We start from the raw sequence: 25,106 nt of genomic DNA on the forward strand, positions 1-25,106 counted from the left end.
TTGACTTTTGTTGTATTTACTGATTTAAATACACTTGTAGCTTCTGTATTTTTTATGTGCACCTATTATATTTATAACTCTATTTTGTTATATGTGTAACGCACAAATCACACATAGGCAAAGCATGGACAGCTTGTGCACTGGGGACTGAGAAAGAGCCTGCCACTGAGTGTGTGTGTGTGTGTGTGTTGACTGTGCCCTGTGCTGCTCCTTATAGGAAAATAAATGTGCAGATCCTGATTCCTGGTCTGAGTGCTGTCTTTCAATCTATGAGCAACCATTCCACAGCTGCTACATTAGCATCACATTAGCTTGTTAGTTAGCCTCCAATCTCAGAACTAGCCCCACTAGCTTACAGCTCTCTGCTTAAGCTAACTAGTTAGCCTGCTAAGTTCATCTTCCCAAAAAAAAAACGGCATGGTCACGACTTCAGTAAGAAGTTATACAAATTAAAATGTTACAATTGATTTTTTACAATATAATGTGACAACAGTTGAGTTTAAAGTTAGTTAGTTAGTTGAGTTAAAGCCACTTAGCAAGGGTTTGAAGAACCTCTCCATAGGGGACTTGATCACAGGTTGGAGTGTTTGAAGAACCTCTCCATAGGGGACTTGATCACAGGTTGGCCTGGCCTTATTGAATAACCTCTCCTTAGGGGACTTGATCACAGGTTGGAGTGTTTGAAGAACCTCTCCATAGGGGACTTAATCACAGGTTGGAGTGTTTGGTGTCTGTGAGTGTGTTTACCTGACGGTCCTCTATCTCCTTTGACTCCAGGTCCCCCTGGGAAGCCGGGCTCTCCTTTAGGACCGACCCGTCCTCCTGTCTGTCCACCACCGAGCACCTGGTGGAGGGACGATGAGACATACAATCACACTCACTCACACACCAAGAAAGTCCTTTATTCATCATTAATAATAAATAAATAAAGAGTATTAGTATACAATATTCATATTTTAATATATAGGGGGACATTTTTCTTAATTCAATCAAGGTGAGGGAGATGTCACCATCTAGTGGTCAGAAAGATGTAGTTTTTTTTCAGAATATCTTTTTATTAATAAATAATATAAAAGACAGGAAAAATTGGAAAGAGACATTTTTACACAGATCTCACTTATTTGTATATGTTTTTATACTTTTTAACTGCAATGTCTACATTTTTCTATTCATATATATATTTCTTTTTTTTCAGAATATCTTTTTATTAATAAATAATATAAGAGACAGGAGAAGCTGGAAAGATAGAAATGTTTACACAGATCTCACTATTTGTATATTTTATATGTATACACAGGTATATATTTTAAGAGCAAAATCTGAATTTTTCTGTTTCTGTATTTTTAAATTAAACTTATTTATATATTTGATTACAACATTAGACAGCTCTGTATACACACTTCAAGTAGATCTTTACTCTATTATACGTAGACTTTTTGTTCTTATTTCACTTTGGCAGTGTAAACGGATGTTTTCATGCCAATAAAGCCCTTTTGAGTTGAAAATTGAAATTGAAATGTCTTTATCTAGTGGTCAGAAAGATGTAGTGCACCGAGAAGCAAATGGGTCTATTATTTGTGCTTTTATGTGTGGAACTTTAATGCTGCCGTCTTGGCCAGGAATTAAATCCCAGTGGGACTATCCTAGATAAATAAAGGTTAAATACTTCTTTACTTTCTTAACTTAATTTCCTAATTGTCAAGTAGAGTTTTACACTATGGTTCAACAGTTTCCATGAAGGAAAAAAAACCTCCAAGGCAACTTAGCAAACTCCATCTGCTGATAGCTCCAGAAAAAACACATTAAATGTAGAATACACACCAGTCCTGGTGGGCCTGGGTATCCATGGTCACCTTTCAGTCCCTAAAATAAGAGAGGGACAGGGTGGGGGGAATTATCAAAACAATCCATGACATACCCTTATGATCTGAAGAATATAGCTTATAGAGAACCTACTCTGTCTCCGTCCCTGCCCGGAGGACCTGGCAGGCCTGAGCCTCCTTTGGTTCCCTGATAGTGAACGAGGACAAAAGAAAGTTAGACATGCGAATAAGAGAATAAGTGTTATGAATTGTATAGTTTTTTGGGGCAGAACTCACGGGGAAGCCTGGAGAACCGGGATCACCATCTTTGCCTGGTTTGCCCTGCAGATAGAAGAAAACAGTGATCAGGGTTGGACAGATATTTACTGTTTCTTAAATATGAACTTAAATAAAAGTATTCAAATGTGCGTGTGGTTTAGAGGATATCTTTGGAAAGTGAGAACAATTTAGCCCATCCTTTAAGCTTATTGTTAAATGCTTCATCCGTCCAATCAAATAGGATAACATTTCATACCAATATGTCTAAAATTTCTGAATACCATCGTAGCTTCCTCCTGGCTGCAACCCACAGCTTTCTCTGAAACTTCAGCGTCCATTTTGTCTTTGTGGATTCGAACTTACAAATTGGGATGACGGCGCAGAGTTTCTCTTTGAGGGAATTCATGGAGTTGAAAGTGGGCATGATTGTCACATCCCCGGTGCTCTAAGGGTGCTTTCACAAGCCAACATTTAGACCGTTTTAATCCAACTCGTTTGGGCAGTTGTGAACGCAGTAATCGTACTCTGGTTTCGGATCAAAACAACCACCTCTAGGAAGTAGTCTCGGACTGTTTCCAAGCGAACCCTGGTGCGGTTCGATTGCACTGAGAACATAATCTGACCCGACTGCAGGAAGCGAACCAAAATGCAGGCTTTCTATGAGGGTATTTGTTGAGATGGATTCAGGTAAACGACAGGTTAACATGAGCGGGGAGAGGACGGACCTGGACTTCTGCAGAAGTCCCATCTTGGCCGAAGAGAACATACAGAATATGCTAAATAGTAATAGAGAGCGAGATAAACTGGAGGAGAAGCGGTTAGTGTGCACAGTCAAGTGCTGAGTCAAAGTGAAAAAACTGACAACATCAGAGTCTGTGATTCCCTGCATAGAAGTGGCAGCTCTCCAGACGAAAAAGATAAATTCGCTCTTTCGTACACGCCCCTCAGCAAATATATTTTTTTATTTGTTCCACTTTAATTTGTGCACTGTGAAACTGAACCAGACTAAATAGAAAATGAACTAAAGGTATACATTTTACTCTGATTCGGACTTGCCAAACAAACTATGGCTGTGAAAGCGCCCTTAAATGATTCAATAAAGTACTTTGAAGCAAACTGAGGCCTTTAGAATTAAGTGTAGCTGGGACGTGTAGAAGGAAAATATTATGTCAATGAAGGTCCTCATAACTATAGACAGGGTCTGAAGTAAGCACCCGCCAGCCACTAAATGTGGGAAAACGCTTTTAATGGGAAAAGAGAACCGGTTCTAAGTTGTTCGATTCCTTGGCACCTCATGCCTCCGTGACTTTTGATTCCTCTTATCTATGCTTTCAGACAGTTACGCATGAACAATGACACATACGCACGCCGTATCCTGTTTCAGTTTGTTTGGGATCGGAGACACGGCGGAGAGACAAAAAGAGCTCAACAACGTGGCGCTACTAAACCTAGGGGGGTGCACCCCTATTTTTCCCTGATAATTCTACACTGTTAATAACAAAACTGTGTTTTAATCAGCAGGAGGAGAGTTAGTAACGTTAGCTGTTAGCAGCCGTTAGCAGCACAGTCCTGACTGGTTAAATAGCGGAGCTACTAACGTTAACGGAGGTGCCATTGAGTTATTATTATGAGGCATTTAAGCTCTGCTCAGTAAAATTACTATTGGGCAAAGGTAAATTACAACGTTATGATGTATTCAAATGTAATCTCGTACAAAATAAGTTTTTGGTGAGAAACTTGAATAGATCCAGTTGTATGAAGATGTTTTCACAGCAATATTAAATAGATATTACAGAGGGAATTATGACCTGTTTAACTTCCTAACACTAGCTCTAAGCAGCTTGCCAAGATTTTTTTTTAATCAAAGCAAGTATTTAAATAATCATTTGAATTGTGTGTTTTTATGCAAATAACCACTATAGATGACAATAACAAAGTACAGTACTGCTGTGTACACTACCCTCCCGCCCAGAAAAACAGGGCTCCCCTAGAAGCCACGGTGTATTTCGAACACTGTAATTTACCGTGTATATAATGTTTTCTGTCTTAAATATATCCAACATTTAATGACATCAGATCTAAAATGTTATTCCCTCATTTAGCGCAGAGGTTTCAAAAGTGTCAGATAACATTTCTGAGTGCATACTTATGTACCTGCCACAGTGGCAGGAGGTGAAAAAAGTTAATTTCAGACCCTGACTATAGAAGCACATTTGTGTATCTGTTCATGTGTGATCTGGACTTACTCGTTTGCCTGCTTCTCCTAATTCTCCCTTGTCTCCTTTCTGGCCACCTGAGGGACCCTACAAGGACAACAATACAACACCAATATCAACAACATGACTGTTTTTCTTTTCTGATATTTTTATAACGTGGATCAATAATATTATGATGTTTGCAGGTGGAAATAGATACTTACAGGAGGTCCTGGATAGCCTGGATCACCTGGGGAACCTTGAAAACCTGGATCACCCTAGAGAGAAAGAGTTCAGTTTCAACCAAACAATGTGACTGGTTGGAAATGTGCTCCGATGATGGGTATCTGAGCTTTACTGGTTTAACTAAGCTGCTCATTGCTATCATATCTATTGTAATATAATAGCACAACATAAATATGAATACAGGAATGCACTAGATCTATAAAACATCGTCAGGAATAAGACTTCCAGAAAACAATGTCATACAATCAACAGCAGTGGCTCCCAACCATTCCCCTTAAGGGATCCCTTTTCTATCATTGAGTAAACCTCTGACTAAGTGACATATTTAATGAATATTTCATATTATATTCAATGCATAACAATAACAGCACAGAACAGCTGATAAACTGGACAATTAACCCAAATAGTGAACGCAATAACTGCAGGAAGTTTGTGTAAAACAAGCGATTTGGATGAATTTGGAGCAGATTATTTCTAGCAACTTTTAATACAGTCATCTGTCTGTGTTATGTATTTTTCTTAATTTTAACAATCATTCGTACTTAATACACTTCTTTTTTGACAAATTCTGTGTTTTCTTCTCTCTGACGCTTGGCCATTGTTCTATTTGGTTGTTTTAACTGCGCACTTTCAAATGACTACTTTCAAATCCGAGCTAAAGACCTTCCTGTTTACCGTTGCTTTTAATTCATTTTCTTGTTTGCTTTTATTGTTTTTATTATATGTGCTTTTATCACTTGTTTCCTGTGCAATCTGCAAAGCACTTTGGGTATGAAATGTGCTGTGTAAATACATTTGCTTGAAGTTTATATCTTAAATAACAATCCAATCTTTAAAAATAACAATTTCATTTAGTTTTCTTCACAGAAATTAATAAAATACTGAGATATAGGCCAACTGTAAAAAAGGTTGTTTTAGGACCCGGTGTGAAACTTTGGCGACCCTTAGTGGGGGTTGGGACCTCCAGGTTGGGAACCATTGATGTAACTCTTTCGTACATCGTCCCATACGGTGAAGATATTAGCAAAACAAAGGTAAGAAGTGTCTTTACTTTACTTTAGAGTTACTGTACAGAGTTACAGGTCTGCTGTCATCTAGTGGCTGATGTGAAAGTTGCAGCATCCGGCAGTTTACACAGAACTTTTAAGAAAACAAGAAGCAAAAATTGATTTCTTTTTATTATTATTTTACTGCTTTGGCCTGATGGAAACATTTCTTGCATTTGAAATTAGTTCACATTTTCTAACATAAATTAGGTTAGACCCCATTAAGGGTCACCAAAGCTTCATGGAGGGTCACGAGGCCTTCTTGATTTTAAGGGGTGTAAGACAACTTTTTAAACAAACATACAGTTGGCCTCAGCATTTAATTAATTTCTCTGAAAAGAGGTTAATTAAATTGTTATTTTTAAAGTTTGGACTATTATTTAAAAGGTCCCTAATTGTAAAAAAAGTGAGATTTTCATGTCTTTTATATCATAAAGCAGGTTTAAGTGATATATAAATACTGTGAAAGTATCAAAACACTCAATCCACAGAGAAATACCCACAGCCCGTATTCAGAAACTGTGCGTTTGAAACAAGCCATTTGTGATGTCACAAATCTACAATATTTAGATCATTTCACAGTTTTAAACGTAAACATACTAAATGTGTCCCAGTTTATTTCCTGTTTCCGTGTATGGGAATGACATCAGCTGACAGGATGTAAACATGGACTCAAGCTGTTCTCTAGCAACGCAGTTCCGCTGCCATTCTGTTGAAATGCGCTAAAACGGAGCGTTTCAGACAGAGGTTGAATACAGGTATATTCAGGCAGACAGTAAGAGGAAAATAATGTGTTTTTTGAACAATAAAGCATGCAAACATGTTCTAGTAAAAACCCAAAATACAAACATGAACCTGAAAATTAGCATGATATGTCCCCTTTAAGATATCAGAATCAGCTTTATTTTGCCAAGTACATAATGTACATGGCATTTGACTCTTTGATTTTATGCAGCTCTCTTGATGTACCTACTCAGAATAGAAATAACAGCTAGGAACAACAATGACCAACAATAAACTAAGAATACAATAATGAAAATAAAAATAAAATGTCTATATACAAGTCAAGTGTACGACTATAATATAAACTTAAATATATCTTATATATACTATAATATAAACTTAAATATATACTCTACAGTATATACTATAATATAAACTTAAATATATACTATATATACTATAATATAAACTTAAATATATACTAAATATACTGTAATATAAACTTAAATATATACTATATATACTATAATATAAAATTAAATATATATCATATATACTATAATATAAACTTAAATATATACTATATATACACTATAATATAAACTTAAATATATACTATAATATAAACTTAAATATACTAAATATACTGTAATTTAAACTTAAATATATACTATATATACTATAATATAAACTTAAATATATACTATACAGTATATACTATAATATAAAATTAAATATATACTATATATACACTATAATATAAACTTAAATATATACTATATATACTATAATATAAACTTAAAAATGAGAAAAGTACGCATTTAAAACAACCAAAGAGCTAATAGAAACAATGGCCAAGCGTCAGGGAGAAGAAAACACTGAATTGCTCAAAAAAGAAGCCTATTAAGTACGAATGATTGTTAAAATACAACAAAAATATATAATACAGACAGATGATTGTATTAAAAGTTGCTAGAAATAATAGGAAAACAGGAAATAATCTGCTCCAAGTTCATCCAAATCGCTCGTTTCACACAAACTTCCTGCAGTTATTGCGTTCACTATTTGGGTTCATTCATTGTACAGTTTATCAGCTGTTCTGTGCTGTTATTGTTATGCATTTTATATAATATGAAATATTTATAAAATATGTCCCTTAGTCAGGGGTTTACTCAATGACAGAGAAGGGCTCCCTTCAGGATAAAAAGTTGGGAACCGATGGTTTAGCCTATTTGAAGCCTATTTCGTCGCCTTACAACTATTTAACTTTGCCTTTCCTTTGTAGTCAGACAAAGTCATTACCTTGTCTCCTCTCTGAATCTCCGTCTCCGGCGGCCTCTGCTGTTCTCCAACTTGCCCCGGAGGACCAGCAGGTCCTTGCAGACCTGGATCACCCTGTGTTCACACACCACATGAGACGAAGGGTTAAGCTTCTTATTAGTGGTAGAAGATGCCAGTCAAACTGTAACACTGGTGATTACCTTCTCTCCTTTGGGTCCTTGGAAGTTCAATCCCATGTTTCCCTGTTGGAGAAAGCAGGAAAACACACAAGCTCTCAGTCTCAGAATCTCAACAGGATGACAAAACGCATCTTTAGTCTTTGTAAACTCTGTTTCTCTGTTGTCAATGTTTGAACTCACCTTTGGTCCGGGAGGACCTGGAGAACCTGGACGACCCTGGAAAACACCCCCGGAAGACAATATTGTTCACTTTAACAACTTCAATTGAAAAATATAAATGAAAAATATAGATGAAAACGATATGAAGCTTTGCAGCAGCTTTCTTTACCTCATAACCTCTGGGTCCTGGAGGGCCGAGTGGACCCTGCGAACCGGTGGATCCAGCTGGTCCCTGTGACACGAACACACACAGAAAAAATATTATACATTAAGACATACATTAAGATAATTATTATGTGTTTCACTATATATGGGATGTGTATATTCATATATTGTATATAGTTTTTACACTGTTTGTACGAGGAAACGTTATCGTATCGCGGTAACGTGCGGTCGAGCCGGCCGTCGCTCTCGTCTTCGTGGTCAAATGGGCCGATGCTACAACTGTAGAGCACCCATATACTGACATTTATGTTCTCTGCATTGAAACGGCCCCGATGGAGCTGACCATGGATGGATAAAGAGAACGGAGCTGACGGGAAAGCTAGAGACCACCTTGGAGAAGTTAGAGGAAGTAGACACGTGGGACTACGTCCGCTTTTCAAAATAAGGTGTTAACAAAGGGAACTGTATATACAAAACACATCTATGGAAATAAGATTGATTATTGATTGATATTCACCAGAAGTATAAAACATTACATGTCCCTTATAAATTAAAAAGAAAATACCACTAATCTGTGAGGGAAATGTCTTTATTCTTAGATTTTTGGGTCGCTGGAAAAAATGTAGTAAATAATTCCTCACAATGACTGATATATTTGACTTCAGGACATCTCTGACTACATACATGCTGAAAATCAAACAGTTTTACTGGATTAATTTAGAGATTTTCCAAATTGAAAGTCCCTAGAAGTGTATGATTCAACTTTTTCCCATGGTCTAGTGTTAAAAAAGTTAACAAAAATCACAATAAATCAGAATATCGAATACTTAAAAATCAAAATACATAGCAAGTATCGTGATAGTATTGAACCAGGAGATAGGTGTATCGTCCCAGCTCTAATAAGAGATATAGATTCATGTCGATTTTATGCCTCATGTGTGCTTTGAAAGGTGAAGGTGGTTTATACTAAATGTTTGGCAATAATAAATAAATATATATTTGAGATCTACAGTAAATACATGAGGCTTTTCTGTGTATATTTCAGTTGGACCACATTCTTTCAATATCAGATAATGGTAACTCTTTTATTGTAAAATTACTTGAAGGCTCACGATACTAAAATACATATTATCTTTGTAATATTTCAGCATTTAAAAGATGAAATTTAAAGATTAAGCGTCTGTCTATCCATATTTATAACCCCTTAATGTACAGTTTTCCCCCTCGTGCAGCATTAAGGTTGGAACAATCTTCTTTTTTTGACCGTCTGATAGCATCACTTTTCTGTATCAGATAGTTCCAGTTCTTCATTAAAGCTCTATGATGTTCACAACATCCGTTATTCACTCCTAAATGTAGCCTGACATATTCGGCGTCTGATCTCCACTAAATAAAGTTTGAACAGGCTGCACGGTACGAGTTTTTTAAAAGGTTAAAATACGCAAAAAAACTCACAGGAATTCCTGGCAATCCGGGCAATCCCACTGCTCCTTTCTCTCCGAACCGATTGGTGGAGATCACATCGCCTGGGTCGCCCTGCAGGGGAGAAAAACACCAGCAGAGGAAACTGTTAAGACATGAAATATCTGCTATTTCTTAGAGGTTTGTTGTTCTACTATCAGATGCTGTTTCACATCAGCAGTGAGGGAGAATGATCCATTTTGCAGATGTCTAATAAAAGTGAAACAGCACCATCTTGTGGCAAAAACAAAGAATTCAACTGAACTTCGAGTCGTATAAACATCTAATCAAATTAATTTAATGAAAAACCTGATTAAGTAAATAAGAGCCAATAATATTGTGTGATTTTGAGGTGTTCTTTTACAATAATGACCGCCTCAGCAAACACTGAAGATTATTTGCAAAAGTTTGACCCTGTCTACATGTTGACAGATATTTTTAAAAACGTATATTTTCCCCTCCATTTAAAAAACAAAAATTTGTCCACAAGACCTTTCTTTTACAAAATATCTCACCCAAAAGCTCATTCAACCACCATTCAGCCTCCAAATGTTTAATGTGTTCCTGCTTTGGCCTCCTGTGACTGGAACATGCTTAAAATGTAAAGTAGTAATTAGTCCGAGCAGGGCTCAGTAGTCCGCCATCTTTGTTATTGTTTCTGATGCATGTTCATTACATGAAGCAACAAAGGGCATGCGCGAGATGAGGAGTTAACCTTATTGTTTCCCAAACGCTCCGTTTTACACGTCAACACCGATTGAAGTAGTTTCAAAGTTTTTAAAAATATGCACCTTAGAAGGCGTTTTCAAAAATATCCGTTTTTGTGACCCAAAAATCTGTTTGCGTGTGGACGAGAGGACAAAACCTAGAGGAAAATATCCCTTTTTAAAAACACCTGTATATGTGTAGACAGAGCCTTAAAGGTCCCCTATTGTAAGAAGTGAGATTTGTATGTCTTTTATATTTAAAGCAAGTTTAAGTGATATATAAATACTGCTAAAGTATCAAAAGGCTCAATCCATGAAGAAATACACACAGCCCGTATTCAGAAACGCTGCTTTTGAGACAAGCTGTCAGGATTTCTGTCCATTTGTGATGTCACAAATCTACAATGTTTAGACCATTACTCAGTTTTAAACATTAACATTCTAAATGTGTCCCAGTTTATATCCGGTTGCAGTGTATGTGAATGACATCAGCTGACAGGAAGTAAACATGAACCAAAATGGTTGCCTAGCAACACAATTCTGTTATAATTCCGTTGAAATGTACTAGTACTTGAATATCTAGTGAATGTTCAGTGGACGTTTGTGCAGAAATAACTGCTGCAGCTCCTCCAGACCAACAGAGGCTTCCTGTGTCTTGTGAAGTGACGGGGCTCCGCAGCGAGAAACGTTTACGTCTCCGACCGGGTGCCGGTGTCTCGGGACACCGGTCGGGAGGCTGAAGCAGGAAAAGCCAACACTAGGATCAGCAGTGATTCATGGAGAGACCTTCGTCTGGTCAGCTAACATTACTGCCAAGCAGGTGAAATATAAAGTGATGTTGTGGTTTTAGCTGATGTGTGTCGCCTCACTGTTTTGAGCGATGCTCGTTCATGTCTATTTAGAGCGAGGACAAGCGCGAGCAACAGGACGCTGACTTTAGTTGACTTAATAGCCACAGGTGTCGCTGTTAACAAGACATTTCTGAATCTTACAAACAGTCCCTTTAAGCAACGTAAACATGTTCTAGTAGAAATATAAAATACAAATATGAACCTGAAAATGAGCATGCTATGGGACCTTTAAACTTGAGCCTGAAACACTGATGACTCTAATAAAGTACAGTGTGACAGCATTTAATTAGCTTGAACTGTTTGAGCTGACTCCGTCTACCTGGTTAAAGGCCCCGCTCAGCCACACAGGTGTTTCTAGTCACCTTGGCTGATTAGACCTCTGCAGTAGGAGCTGTGATTTTATGTACCAATAAGATTCATTACATTTAACACTCACCTTTTGTCCTGGCAGACCAGGTGGACCCTAGAAAGAAAAAGATAAAACATGTTAAAGGAGAACGTTAATTGTTAAACGGTCTGATAACGAAACAAACTCTCTCTTCAACGCTGAAAACTCACGTGCTGTCCCTGCTGTCCGGGGATTCCACCGCTTCCTGAGAAACCCCTCTCACCCTGGAGAGAGGAGGAACACAGTTAACACACAGCCCACAGATAATAATTAGGGCTGTCAAAGTTAAATGCATTTAAGTTTTAACTTCACTAATTACTTCATTGCATTAACGCAACGTCCGATTTGTAGGATGTCGCGGGCTCAGTTTTAAAGCTAGAGGGAAGACACTGTTATCATATGAAACTAGAAAAACCTAAAGAATCCATCGGTACCAACCATGTCATACTAGCTTGTCGTGAAGGAGTTTAAATAACTCTCCAAACTAGCGCTAAATTTGGGCGAGGAAAAACGGTCATGTCCATTTTCAAAGGGGTCCCTTGACCTCTGACCTCCAGATCAGTGAATGTAAATGGGTTCTATGGGTACCCACGAGTCTCCCCTTTACAGACATGACCTCTTTATGATAATCACATGCAGTTTGGGGGTAGGTCATAGTCAAGTCAGCACACTGACACACTGACAGCTGTTGTTGCCTGTTGGGCTGCAGTTTGTTATGATTTGAGCATATTGTTTTATGCTAAATACAGTACCTGTGAGGGTTTCTGGACAATATTTGTCATTGTTTTGTGTTGTTAATTGATTTACATTAATAAATATATACATACTTTTGCATAAAGCAGCATATTTGTCCACTCCCATGTTGATAAGTGGATTAAATACTTGATAAATCTCCCTTTAAGGTACATTTAAAAAAAAGAAAAATGTGATTAGCTATTAATCCAGATTAACTATAGACAATCATGCAATTAATCACAACTTTAATCGATTGAGAGCCATAATAAAAATGATCCGGAAAAAGCTAGAAAGTAGGCCTTGAGTTAAGATTTATTTTGTCGACGCCCATAAATGGTTATTATTATTCATGGCATTACAGAGGCTTTTGCAATGTGAGAATAATACAAATCTGGCAAAAATTTAAATCTCTGGGTCAAAAACAATATCAAATGACAAGATAATAAAATCTGGCACAAATTAGCTTTGATGCAAAATGATAACTCATCATTATCCTTTTAATGATATATCAGACGCTACTTATTTTTTAGGTTTACTTTCTTATTTTTTCAGACACAACTCGTCACACACTGACGCTCTGTCAGATCCCTCGGCGTCACTTTTCGGTCGCAGGAAACACGTGTTTGATGTTGTGAAGTAAACAAAAACACTTGATTAGGTTTAGGCAACAAAACCACTTTGTTAGGTTTAGGATTATGGTTGGGCTTAAAATGGCTACGGCTTTACAGTGCAAATGTGACTTGTCGGACCCATCCACCTCCCGCTTTCTCTGAGCGCTTACTCTGAGGCCGCGGATGGGTTTACATTGTGGTTAATGGAAAGCTTGTGCGTCTCATACCATCGGTATCAAGCGCTGACAGCCGGGACAAAGCGTCCGGTATTTCACGCCCTGGGAATAACAACGGGCTGGAACTCCTGTCTTTTCTGTCATTTGTTCCAAATGCTTTTTTTTTTTTTTTTATTTCCTGAAAGACTTTTCATCAGATACCTTAGTCCCATTGCAACCCGCAATTCCTCTCGGGCCTGGAGGTCCGTCCTGGCCGGGCAGACCCTGAGGAAACACAAAGTAAACAGGAAGTTACATCACACGTGCTCCTACCTGGGTTTTTTGACAAAGTAGTGTAAGAATTATTTCAGTAGGACTTTAAACAGGGGTGGAAGCTACAAATTACTTTTCCTTTCTTTTTTTTAGTGTGTACCTGTACAATAGAGTGCTCAGGGAGCAGATTTTGGGCTAGGAGTTCCTTAATTTAGCGTATTATTACCTCTAGTTCTTGATTGGCTGAGGAGCACTCCATCATTAGCACAGACCAATAAGAACCCGCCCTAGTAGTTACAGGTACATTCTTTAAAAGGTCCCATATTGTAAAAAATGACATTTTAATGTCATTTATATTATAAAGGAGGTTTAAGTTCTATATAAATACTGTGAAAGTATCGAAACTCTCAATCCACAGAGAAATACACACAGCCCGTATTCAGAAACTGAGCTTTTGAAACACTTTAAACATTACAGCATGTAAACATGTTCTAGTAGAAACCCTAAATACAAGTAAGAACCTGAAAATGAGCACGATATGGGACCTTCAATCTCAAAAGAAGAAACAAGTAGCCTAATACATCCTTAGAATGGATTTAGATACACGAATCATTTTTTTTTTTTTAAATCTGTAATTTTACTTTTACTTAGTAGTTTTCAAGTCATGATAAACTGTGTGCAAATAGAAAAAAAAGGAATATATAAAACATAGATAGATATAATATAAATTGATGTCATTAGGTTAGCATTATTGTACCGCGGAATAGGTTAGATTAATTAATCACTGGTTTATTGCACCACCCAGCGGGCATGCTAGCTGACACAAATCAAACACACCCAAAAAGTGCATGCTGTGGCTAACATGCTAAATGCTAACATGCTAAATGGTGGATCCTTCAGCCATGACTTCTGCATTCAGGCTGAGTGGACTGGTTCTACTGGGACAGAGAGGCTGAGTGGACTGGGTATACTGGGACAGAGCGAACGAGTGGACTGGGTATACTGGGACAGAGAGGCTGAGTGGACTGGTTCTACTGGGACAGAGAGGCTGAGTGGACTGGGTATACTGGGACAGAGCGAACGAGTGGACTGGTTCTACTGCGACAGAGAGGCTGAGTGGACTGGTTCTACTGGGACAGAGAGGCTGAGTGGACTGGTTATACTGGGACAGAGAGGCTGAGTGGACTGGGTATACTGGGACAGAGAGGCTGAGTGGACTGGGTATACTGGGACAGAGAGGCTGAGTGGACTGGGTATACTGGGTGAGAGAGGCTGATTGGACTGGGTATACTGGGACAGAGAGGCTGAGTGGACTGGGTGTACTGGGACAGAGAGGCTGAGTGGACTGGTTCTACTGGGACAGAGAGGCTGAGTGGACTGGGTATACTGAGACAGAGAGGCTGAGTGGACTGGTTATACTGGGACAGAGAGGCTGAGTGGACTGGTTATACTGGGACAGAGAGGCTGAGTGGACTGTTTCTACTGGGACAGAGAGGCTGAGTGGACTGGTTCTACTGGGACAGAGAGGCTGAGTGGACTGGGTATACTGAGACAGAGAGGCTGAGTGGACTGGGTATACTGAGACAGAGAGGCTGAGTGGACTGGTTATACTGGGACAGAGAGGCTGAGTGGACTGGTTCTACTGGGACAGAGAGGCTGAGTGGACTGGGTATACTGAGACAGAGAGGCTGAGTGGACTGGGTATACTGAGACAGAGAGGCTGAGTGGACTGGTTATACTGGGACAGAGAGGCTGAGTGGACTGGTTCTACTGGGACAGAGAGGCTGAGTGGACTGGGTATACTGAGACAGAGAGGCTGAGTGGACTGGTTATACTGGGACAGAGAGGCTGAGTGGACTGTTTCTACTGGGACAGAGAGGCTGAGTGGACTGGTTATACTGGGACAGAGAGGCTGAGTGGACTGTTTCTACTGGGACAGAGAGGCTGAGTGGACTGGGTATACAGGGTGAGAGAGGCTGAGTGGACTGGTTCTACTGGGACAGAGAGACTGAGTGGACTGGTTCTACTGGGACTTTTTAATTTGATCTAACACATTTTTACTCAAGTATTTGTACTTTCCACCCCTGATTTTTAGATGATGTGGAAAACTCACTGGAAGTCCTGGTGTTCCTGGGAATCCTGGCAATCCAGACGGCCCCTGTTAGGAGGGAAATAATGAAAAGAATCTGTCATTTAAAGTATAAAAGCTGCAGAATATGTCAACCACAGAGGATTCAGCTCATAGTTTCTTTATGACTTCAATGACTCTGTTAGTGATAAGATGAAATGTGGACATCTGCTGGTCAGAGGAGGGTATTACAACCTGGCATCCTTCACTGTTTACACAATGTTGGTGAAATCTAATCCAACTGAAATCACTTTTTTACCCTGGGATTACCATGAAGGGAGGACAATGATCAATAAATGAATGTAAACCTGATTAGAGAGAGTTTTTCTCAGTATGTCTTTTAAGTGAAGTGTAAACTGTTGCGGCAAGAGAAGAGATGGCAAATAAATAATATTAAATATAAATAAAAATGAAAAAAAGGTGATATACTTACTCGTATTCCTTTTGGACCGTATAGTCCCTGAAGTCCATCGCCACCCTGAGAGGAAGAGCAGACATTAAACTGGATTAGATGAATAACATTCGACCGAATTGCGTCCATCATGTAACGTTACTGAGAGTTTGCAACCAAAACACTTCATCATATTTTCAGTTGTTTACTTATTCTGTGATCAGACAAAGTATTGAAATCAAATATAGACTCAGGTTTTTGTAATGGGTGAATACTTGATCCTTACCTGCTAAGTAGTTCCAGTTAAACTGCCTGTTCACCGTTCTAAATCAATGCGCCGGCTACTGAAACAGCAATCTTACTAGCTTACTTATAGCTTTATGCTAGCGTTACGCTAACTTTGTGAAACCTTTGATATTGGTTAGGAGACGAGTGTGTTCCAATCCACGTACTTCCAGAAGTACACCTCAATGTAGTGCACTTTGTGCACTCTGTACTCACTTGAGTAGTGCCTAAATTTCAACGGGGTAGGGTCGTCTCAAATCGAATACTCCGCGGTGCACTGACTGGAAATGACGATCACAACATTTGACCGCGGCTCGCTACCCGCCAAAATATCTTCTGAAAAAAAATGAAAGCAGAGTGGAAATTACGTTTCCAAAGTCGTCGCCTACGCCTACGATGTGTCCTCCTGTTGGCTGAAAATGCAGCGGTATGTTTACGTATTGTATTGTTTTATTCTGTTATCTACGTATGTTTGAATAGTGGTCGTGGCTCCGCCCCTTCCGCTACGTAGCCAAGATGGCGACAGTTGAGTGTGGAAAGTGTCCAGCGTTCCACACTCAACGATCTGACCGTTTTGAGTACAACATCCGGGTACTTTGAGTGCACTGCATTTTGCCGTACTTCCCAGTGTGAACGCACTTATGCACTCAGAGTAGTAAGTGTAAGCCATGACATGGCTGTATAGCTAGATAGTCTTGTTGTTAAACATACTGTCAAATCATATTTAAAACCGTTACATTACTGACATTGAATCTGTTAGCTTTATGTTAGCGTGATGCTAATCAAGATTTTGTGTAAATCTTGATATAGATTTGGGGACAGTGACATGGCTGGATGGCTAGCTAGTCTCATTGTTAAACATACTGTCAAATTATATTTGACATATTTTTGTCAACCGTACGTTATGTTATTGACGTTGACGCTAAAGGGTCCTATGAGCGGAGCGGACTAGAAATATCTCCCGTTGCCAAGTCATAGCTAAGGTCCGTCCTATTTACTGGAGCAGTGACGGACGTTTCCATTGCATAGGGACCTCATGGGATGGCAATGATTGTTCCAGGTATTAGCATTATCCCTTAACGCTACATATTAGACCTACATGTTCTACTTGAATACTACACGGAGTAACCCTAACAACTGTAACGTTCCTCATAGTTTCCCGACTCTTCCCTCATCTGTTCCAGTATTGACCCCCGACCCACCTTCTCTCCTCTGGATCCGATCGGCCCCTCAGGTCCGGGGAATCCTGGGACACCAGGCTGTCCGGTGAGACCTGGGAAACCCCGCTCACCCTGCACACAGTGAAACAGGTACCGTAAACAAACAGTAACACTTCACCTCAACCCTTCCTTATTCAGCATTCATATGCAGAGTATATAGACTTTTAATGACACACTATACTGCAGGCGTTAACAGCTAGAAGTCCTCCTGTGGGTGTTGTGTGTTTTTTTGCCTACCTTGGTTCCTTTTACTCCGCTGCAGTCACATTTGGATCCCACACATCCATGGCAAGCCTGTTGGGCAACACGAAAGAGAGATGAGGGTGTTTGTTTGTAAAATATCATAATCATAACTCAGAGACAAAACCACAGACAAATAACCTTAAATATATATCACCATGTGGACATCGGGTTAGGGTTCGGAAAATAATCATAATAAATAGAAAATAATAAATAATTTATAAAAATGTACTGTAGTTTCTTGCTATCACTGTTCTTTATTATCTTTTTTTTTATTGTTTTATTTATGACAATTTCTCACATTATAAAAACAGTGAGCAAACAGCAAATAACAAAAAAAAAAGCAAACAAATTGTGAATATTGATTGGGAATATACATATGTAAATTGAATTCTTATTGAAGTCGTGTGGAGTTCATTATGATCTTTGTTCAAGGTCAGGCTTTCTTTATTAATACCCAAGGGTACATTTGTCAAATGTTAAAGACAAACACTCACAGCACAAGAAAACATACATTAAAACAAACATCATCATAATAGAAAAATAGTAAAAAATTTCAAGAACTCCTAAAAAAAGGCTTAAAATCCTGTTTGCATTTTTTTGTTTGCTGTTGTTTTGTTGATATCTCTTTAATATTATGCATCTATCAGTGAAAGTGGATGCTTAAAATCCACCAGCGCCACTAGAGGGCGCTCTATCATCATGATACTGCATGCTGCAGGCAGCACTCCTTCCCACAGAGAAGGAGGTTTGCAGGTGTGTTTAATGATGTGAGGTCAGCGAGGACCAAAACAACAAGCTAACCTCAAATAATAAGCTTTTATCTAAAAAAAAAAAACAACTTCGGTTTTCTCAGCAGGAAATGCCTTTATCAGAGGCGTAAAGAGTGAGAAGGTTGTGGAGGAGAGGGGTTAAAGGGAAGAAGGGAGGGATGGAAGTGGGAGTGCCAAGCTGTTGATTAACTTTTCCCATGCTTGTTGACACAGCGGATGCCAGACGGGCATCGATTGCACGCATGCCAGCCAGCCAGCCAGTCAGGTTGTGAGAAAGACAGACAGGGAGGCAGAGAGCGCACGAGAGAGGACAGTCAGCATTCTTCTGCGTCGGCAAAAACCTTTTTGTGTGTCCGTGTTTGAGTTGGTGGCTTTCATGGTCTCACTGTTTTATTGGTCAGCGCAGACGGATGGGCTGTGACTAATTCTCAGTGTAAAAAAATGGCGGAAAATTGTAAGAAATGCCCGTCAAATGTCTTGTTTTGTGTGAGTGGCAGTCCAAAACCCAAATATATTCAATTTGCAGTGATATAAAACACAAAAAAGCAGCAGATCCTCAAATTTGAGAAGCTGAAACTAGCAATTATGTGTGTCTTTGTCCATCAAATGAAGTGTTACAGCCCAGTGAGAGTTGTAATGGGTCAGATTCATAGAAAAGCTTCAAATTCCTACATTTGAAAAGCAGATTTTTTGACATTTTTGCTTGCAAAATGACAAGACACAACTGTTGCAGGTCATTTTTCTGTTGATCCATTGATTAAACGACAAATTGTTTCAGTTCTCGCATTGATATCGGTCCAGACGATCCGATTAGTGCATCTTTAATAGGGGTGTAAATCATATCGATTCTTTGGACAATGATATGATATTTGCTGATATCACAAAGTCTGTCACAATAGGATTTTGATTACACCTAGGTGCCTGCGAGCGATATGTGCGATATGTGCGATATGTGCGCTAAGGGGGATATGTGCAATATGTGCGATGCAGCATCGCCCTGTCGATGATTCTTTCACAGCAATGACCCGCTGGCTGTACATTATCCCGCTTATTACACGGCTACTTACTGAAGAAATCAATATTTTGACGCAAAAATGGTCTCCAGACTCCATTCACAAAAACAGTAATTTTATCTTACAGAACACAAGTTGCTGGTCTAGAGGTCTAGAGATCTAGAGATAGATCGCTGTCTGTATGTAGCGGCGTCTTCCTGCAAGGCTCAGAGGCTAAAGCAAGGCACTGTTAACAGACAGGGGATGAGGGTTTGATTCCCACGGAGGCCTTCCATGTCAGAAAGTATAAACTTCTCACACGTCAGGAGTATTTTTGGGGTTTAAAAGATGCCCAGAATGTCACATGTTGGAGGTAAACACAAACTGTTCTCTGGACTGGAGGGTAGAGGGGTCACCAACACACACATACATGCCTGAATACATTTGCACATGGGTAGCCAAGTGTGTGTGTGTGTGTGTGTGTGTGTGTGTGTGTCGAGGTGTTTTTACAAGCCCTGAATCTCCAGATTAGTCTCTGGTCTGCTTCAGCTCAATGCAGTCTGCTCTCCCACGCCCAGGCCTGCAGCTCGCACTCTTTTCAACTCCATCTCTCTCTTTCTCTTCATCCATCCCCCCCCCCCCCCCCCCCCATCGACATGCATTTATCCAGAGGAGCATGACAGCGCTCGTCTGCTCTAATAAGGCTTTAAAAACATCTTTAAAACCCAGGAGATTTCCACTTAAACCAGTCACAACACTGTACTTGTTACCCACTTGATTGGACTTTATGGACCAACTCTGTCTCCGAAAAAAATTCCCATAAAACTTAACTGCATTCTTTATTACATTTCGAAGGAAACATATTTTCTACCGGATTACAGTCGCACTTTTATGCAGTTTTAAACACGTGCTAACGTTGTGAATTAAGACAAAACAAAAAAACAAAACTACGTCCTGATTAAATCATCCACCATGCTTTCATGCTACACTGGAGGAAATACAAAAAACACCACATGAACTGCTGGCCTTACATTACTTTAACTTTACCGTTAATGATAGCCGTTACCCTTTCAGTTAGCCTGTGAATAACTGAAAGGGTTTTTGTGGGGTTGTATGGCTATACTCTTGTGTTCTGCGAAGTAAAATGACTGTTTTTGTCAATGAAGTCTGGTGGCTTTGAAGAGTCATATAATGGCTTCAGTTCAAATCAATATCAGTTTAAGTGTACGCTATATTTAGAATATTTTCACCGCTTTATCTTGCCACTAGACAGCCCTTTCCGACAGTGAACTGAAGCCGTCTAAATCTACCCACATCCTTTTTTTTGTTTCTTTTAAATCAAGCTGACGTAGCTATGATGTGTAGAAGGGGCTGTATGTCCATGTCAATTGTTGTAATAGCCTCCTTTTATAAAATTAAATTACAAGACAGGAGGGAGAGAGAACGACAGCTGTGCTCGCGAGTCAAATTATCGTACGGTACATTATGGCACTTTTTGCATTATTGATGGTACAGAGTGCAAAATTATCCTACAAATACGCTAATTATCATACATCTGGCAACGCTGCTGTGAATCGTTGATGATACCGATACCGAGTACCGATCCGATACCAGTGTTTAATTAATGAGCTGTATGCCTCACTGTGTGGAAGTCGGTGTTCTTTTGTGTATAAGGCAACTTCAGGTTTGACTTAAACATTTTTTTCTTAACTTTCTTAACTTATATAAAATGTAACAAATAAATAGAAATATTAAATAATATAATATTATAATATTATTTTATTTATACACGTTGAATTTTTATTTATGATTAAAATAATAAATCGTACACCAGTAATTTGGTAAAAAAAAATCTTAAAAATGAACAGAATTTTTATTTATTATTAAAATAATAAATCGTACACCAACAACTTGGTAAAGAAATCTCAATTAATAGGAATTACAATTCAAGTGTAAACGTTTTCAATGCAGCAAAAAATTTGTCAAAATTGAAACAGGAATTCAAATTCCAGTATATAATATATATAGTATATAAACATAGAATAGAATTGAATAGATCGGATCCATTGTCACCGATACCCCATCCAGCTATTTAAGTCAGTATCGGCCCGATATCCGATCCGGTATCGGTGCAGCCCTACTAGCAATTAGCATTAGCAATTAGCATAAGTGATTAACACTAGCAATCAGCATAAATGTGAGAGCAGTGGTTCCAGACCTTTTTCCCTAAGGGACCCCTTTTCTATGAGTAAACTGATGACTCCTGACTAAGTGACATATTTTATGGATATTTCATATCATATTATATTATATCATTATCCAAACTTTTAAAATAACAATTTAATTTGGCTTTCTTCACAGAAATCTAGGAAATACCGAGATATAGGTTAGCTGTATATATATATATATATTTTAAAAAGTTGTCTTGCATCCCTTAAAATCATGAAACCATTTTATAGCTACTGTACAGCTGTTGTAACTGGCAGATTATTAATTATTTTGAAGATAAAAAAATTAATTAATAATAAATAATTTCTCTGAAACCGACCACAGAAGCAAAAGTTTACTGTTTGACTATGGGAAAATTCTTATGACTCTAAAATAATCTCTTAAATTTGAACAGAAACGTATTATATTAACGATGTAACGTGTTTCTATCATCCATCATGAATATTACAACTGTTTGATGTATTTAATAAAACAGTAACAGTGCCAACTAACATTAACAAGTGCTGTGTAATGTTGTAGCATGTTAGAAGGTAATAAAGTCTCTGAATAACAGTTTGAAAATGCACATTAACCTGCCAGCAGGGCTGAGTGATGGAGTTTCTGCTGGATCATAATAACTTTTTAAAATATTTTTATTTAATATATATATATATATTTAAATTTCTGATTAAAATCTCACAAACTAACTTTTATTTAGGACCTCTATACTGTGTTATATCTTTTGGTTGATCATCTCACGGCCCCTCAGATATCTCTTGCGACCCCTCTTGCGACCCTCAGCTTGGGAACCATTACATAACATATATGAAAATCAGACTATCTTGATAAATACTGTGGTAATGATGTAACCATGTCAGCCTTCCAGTGTCATACATTTGAGGCAATAAGTAGGGGTGGAATGTAACGGAGTACATTTACTCAAGTACTGTACTTAAGTATAATTTTGAAGTACTTCTATTTTAGTAAACACCACTACATTTATTTGACAGCTTTAGCTCCATATATCTAATATTCAACACCAATCAGCTGATAAATTATGATGTCTTATTAATGATTAAGCTACCGACGGTAAAGTAGTTAAATTAGCTGCAGCTACATTAGTGATGCTTGCAAATGAATGTGTCAATAATTATAGTAATATATTATTTATTATTCAGCATAATGAGTACTTTCACTTTTGGTACTTTAAGTATATTTTCATGCCAATACTTACAGAGTATTTCTACACTGTGGTATTACAACTTTTACTTAAAAGGTCTGAATACTTCTTCCACCGCTTTAAATAGCTGGGGCTGGGCGATAATTCAATATGATAATGTATCGTCTTTCAATGGAATCGTGATAAAATCATATATCGAGATATCGCGATATAGCACATGCTTACTCATATTTCTCAAAAAAATCTGATCAAACTTGGACAAATCAAACTATTGTGTTGATCTAATGACTCTGTATTTGTGTGCATGCATGTAAACGTTTAAGTGTAGCTGGAAATATACATTTTTTTTTATAATTTATTCCTTGAAACTGAGAAAATTCTCTGTATTTTTCATTTGCCAAGTGTTTAATTCACACAGGAGTATACGAAAATAGGTTTTACCACGTGGTTATTACATATAGACTATTTATTTATTGCAGAAAACATGATATATTGTGATATATATCGTTACTGAGATATGAAATGACCTATATCGTGATAAAAGATTTTGTCCTGATCACCCAGCCCTACATATAACATATAACAGACTAATGATATCACATGCTAAATGATGGCATGGTATTACATTATGAATCTATGATATCGACAGTGGTCCTAATGACGGTAAAATGAATGCTGCATGTTTGAGTGTGTTTTACTTGGTTCTTATCATATAGCTGCAGGCTGAGGTGTTGCACTGTGCACTGATGTGTTTGATTAAGTGCAAATCTGTTTTCCTATGGGGTAAAATAATGGACTGAGCAGAGCTGAGCGTGGTTTATAAACCTGCCTAAATACAGTCTCTCTCTCTCTCTCTCTCTCTCTCTCTCTCTCTCTCTCTCTCTCTCTCTCTCTCTCTCTCTCCATGCCATGGAGTCCCTCTCTCCACCCTCTCATTTACCCCCGCAGCACTGACGGGGCATGTAATCCACTTAGAGAGGTCAGTGAGCTGCAGATATTTGCTCCACTCCCTCTGTCTGTATCTGTCTTTTAGCTCTCTCTATCAGTCCCCTCACTCCCTCCTTACCTCCGTCCCACTTTTTTATTTTTTTCCATCACGCCGATCAGGCCCTGAGAGGGCGGGGTAAAGCCGGGCTCGTGTACTCTACCGAGCCCCGGCCGGCCCGCCGCAGCACCACTGGAGGTCCGTACAGGACAGGTAGTACCAGCCAGAGTCATGACTGCACAGGTACAGCTCTCACACTGACAGGTGAACATGTACTATATGAGGTCAGGGTGAAGCATATAATGGGCAACAAGTAGCCTAAGTTTAAGTAAGAAGTACTTTTTACTTCAGTAAAAATAGTAATATCACAGTGAAGAAGTAAAAGTCCTTCATTCAAAATCCTATTTGAGTAAAAGTACAAAAGTAGCATCAAAACATACTACAGAAAGTAAAAGTAGTCATTATGCAGAATGACCCATTTCAGACCAGTGGTGGAAAGTAACTACGTGCATTTACTTAAGTACTGTACTTAAGTACACATTTGAGGTACTTTCCATTTTCTGCTACTTCAAAGTTCTACTCCTACTACTACATCTCAGAGGTAAATATTATTTGACAACTTTAGTTACTTTACATATTGAGCTTCATAATACAAAATAATCAAATAAATGATGATGTAATGGGCTATTATAGATTCAGATAAAAACGTTACTGATCCTCGTGTAGGGATGTTAATAATTAACCGTTAACCGTTAACCAACATTAAGCATTTTAACTGATTAACGCTATCGGTTGAAACCAAGCCCCCAGGAAGTGCTCCGGTAGACAATCCGGACTTTCGTAGCGGCCAAACGGCGGTACTGCAACTTCCGTGTCCGTCACATGATGCCGTTGGGCCCAAAAATACTTTTTCCCATAGACTTACATTGGGAAAGAGACGTCTGTAACTCAGCAGATACATCTTTTTGAGGTGAATCAACTTCCCAGTACGAACACTCTAATAGTCCTTATTTAAAAAATTACGTTCTTAAAGTTGTAAAATGCATTAATAGCTGAATCCAGAGTTATTTCCCTTCCTCCGTTCATGGGAGTGAGACCCTGACCGAGGCTGGAGCGCAAGCCGTGACGACGGCGTGACCCCGTGACCGAGTCATGTGACCGAGCGAACGCTACTGCGCATGTCCCAGTTGCCCTAATCCGCCAAGATCCGGGTACTTCTCCAGACGGAAGTCGAGACATTTAGGCTTTATGCGCCAATGAGCAACTCTCATAGGAATGAACGGGGCGCCGCCTCCAACGCTGTATCCAGTTCTTTTAATACATCCATGGTTGAAACGGTTAAAAGAAATTTTAATAATGAATTAAAAAGCTGAGAAAAACTTGTCTCTTTAAGGGAAAAGCTGTGCAGTTGATTAGCGATTAGCTAGCCAGTGGGACACACACAGCTT

The 25,106-nt window shown here is 38.7% G+C and overlaps 1 protein-coding gene across 2 annotated transcripts in view; it reads right to left on the bottom strand.

The window, feature by feature from the left end:
• col4a5 (collagen, type IV, alpha 5 (Alport syndrome)) overlaps positions 1-25,106 on the bottom strand; it is a 74,163-nt gene that overhangs the window by 27,515 nt on the left and 21,542 nt on the right. For both annotated transcript variants that reach the window (XM_074623117.1, XM_074623116.1), the window contains exons 2-19: positions 17,518-17,574; positions 17,263-17,352; positions 15,818-15,862; positions 15,370-15,414; positions 13,206-13,268; positions 11,653-11,706; positions 11,531-11,557; positions 9,531-9,611; positions 8,080-8,142; positions 7,932-7,967; positions 7,773-7,814; positions 7,594-7,686; positions 4,501-4,554; positions 4,328-4,384; positions 2,100-2,144; positions 1,957-2,010; positions 1,822-1,863; positions 748-844 (exon numbers count right to left, since the gene is read on the bottom strand). In XM_074623117.1, coding sequence (XP_074479218.1) covers positions 748-844; positions 1,822-1,863; positions 1,957-2,010; positions 2,100-2,144; positions 4,328-4,384; positions 4,501-4,554; positions 7,594-7,686; positions 7,773-7,814; positions 7,932-7,967; positions 8,080-8,142; positions 9,531-9,611; positions 11,531-11,557; positions 11,653-11,706; positions 13,206-13,268; positions 15,370-15,414; positions 15,818-15,862; positions 17,263-17,352; positions 17,518-17,574 — 1,045 coding nt within the window. The remainder of the gene's footprint in view (positions 1-747; positions 845-1,821; positions 1,864-1,956; positions 2,011-2,099; positions 2,145-4,327; positions 4,385-4,500; positions 4,555-7,593; positions 7,687-7,772; positions 7,815-7,931; positions 7,968-8,079; positions 8,143-9,530; positions 9,612-11,530; positions 11,558-11,652; positions 11,707-13,205; positions 13,269-15,369; positions 15,415-15,817; positions 15,863-17,262; positions 17,353-17,517; positions 17,575-25,106) is intronic.

This window comes from Sebastes fasciatus, chromosome 22, assembly GCF_043250625.1.
Source record: "Sebastes fasciatus isolate fSebFas1 chromosome 22, fSebFas1.pri, whole genome shotgun sequence".
Classification (NCBI taxonomy): domain Eukaryota; kingdom Metazoa; phylum Chordata; class Actinopteri; order Perciformes; family Sebastidae; genus Sebastes; species Sebastes fasciatus.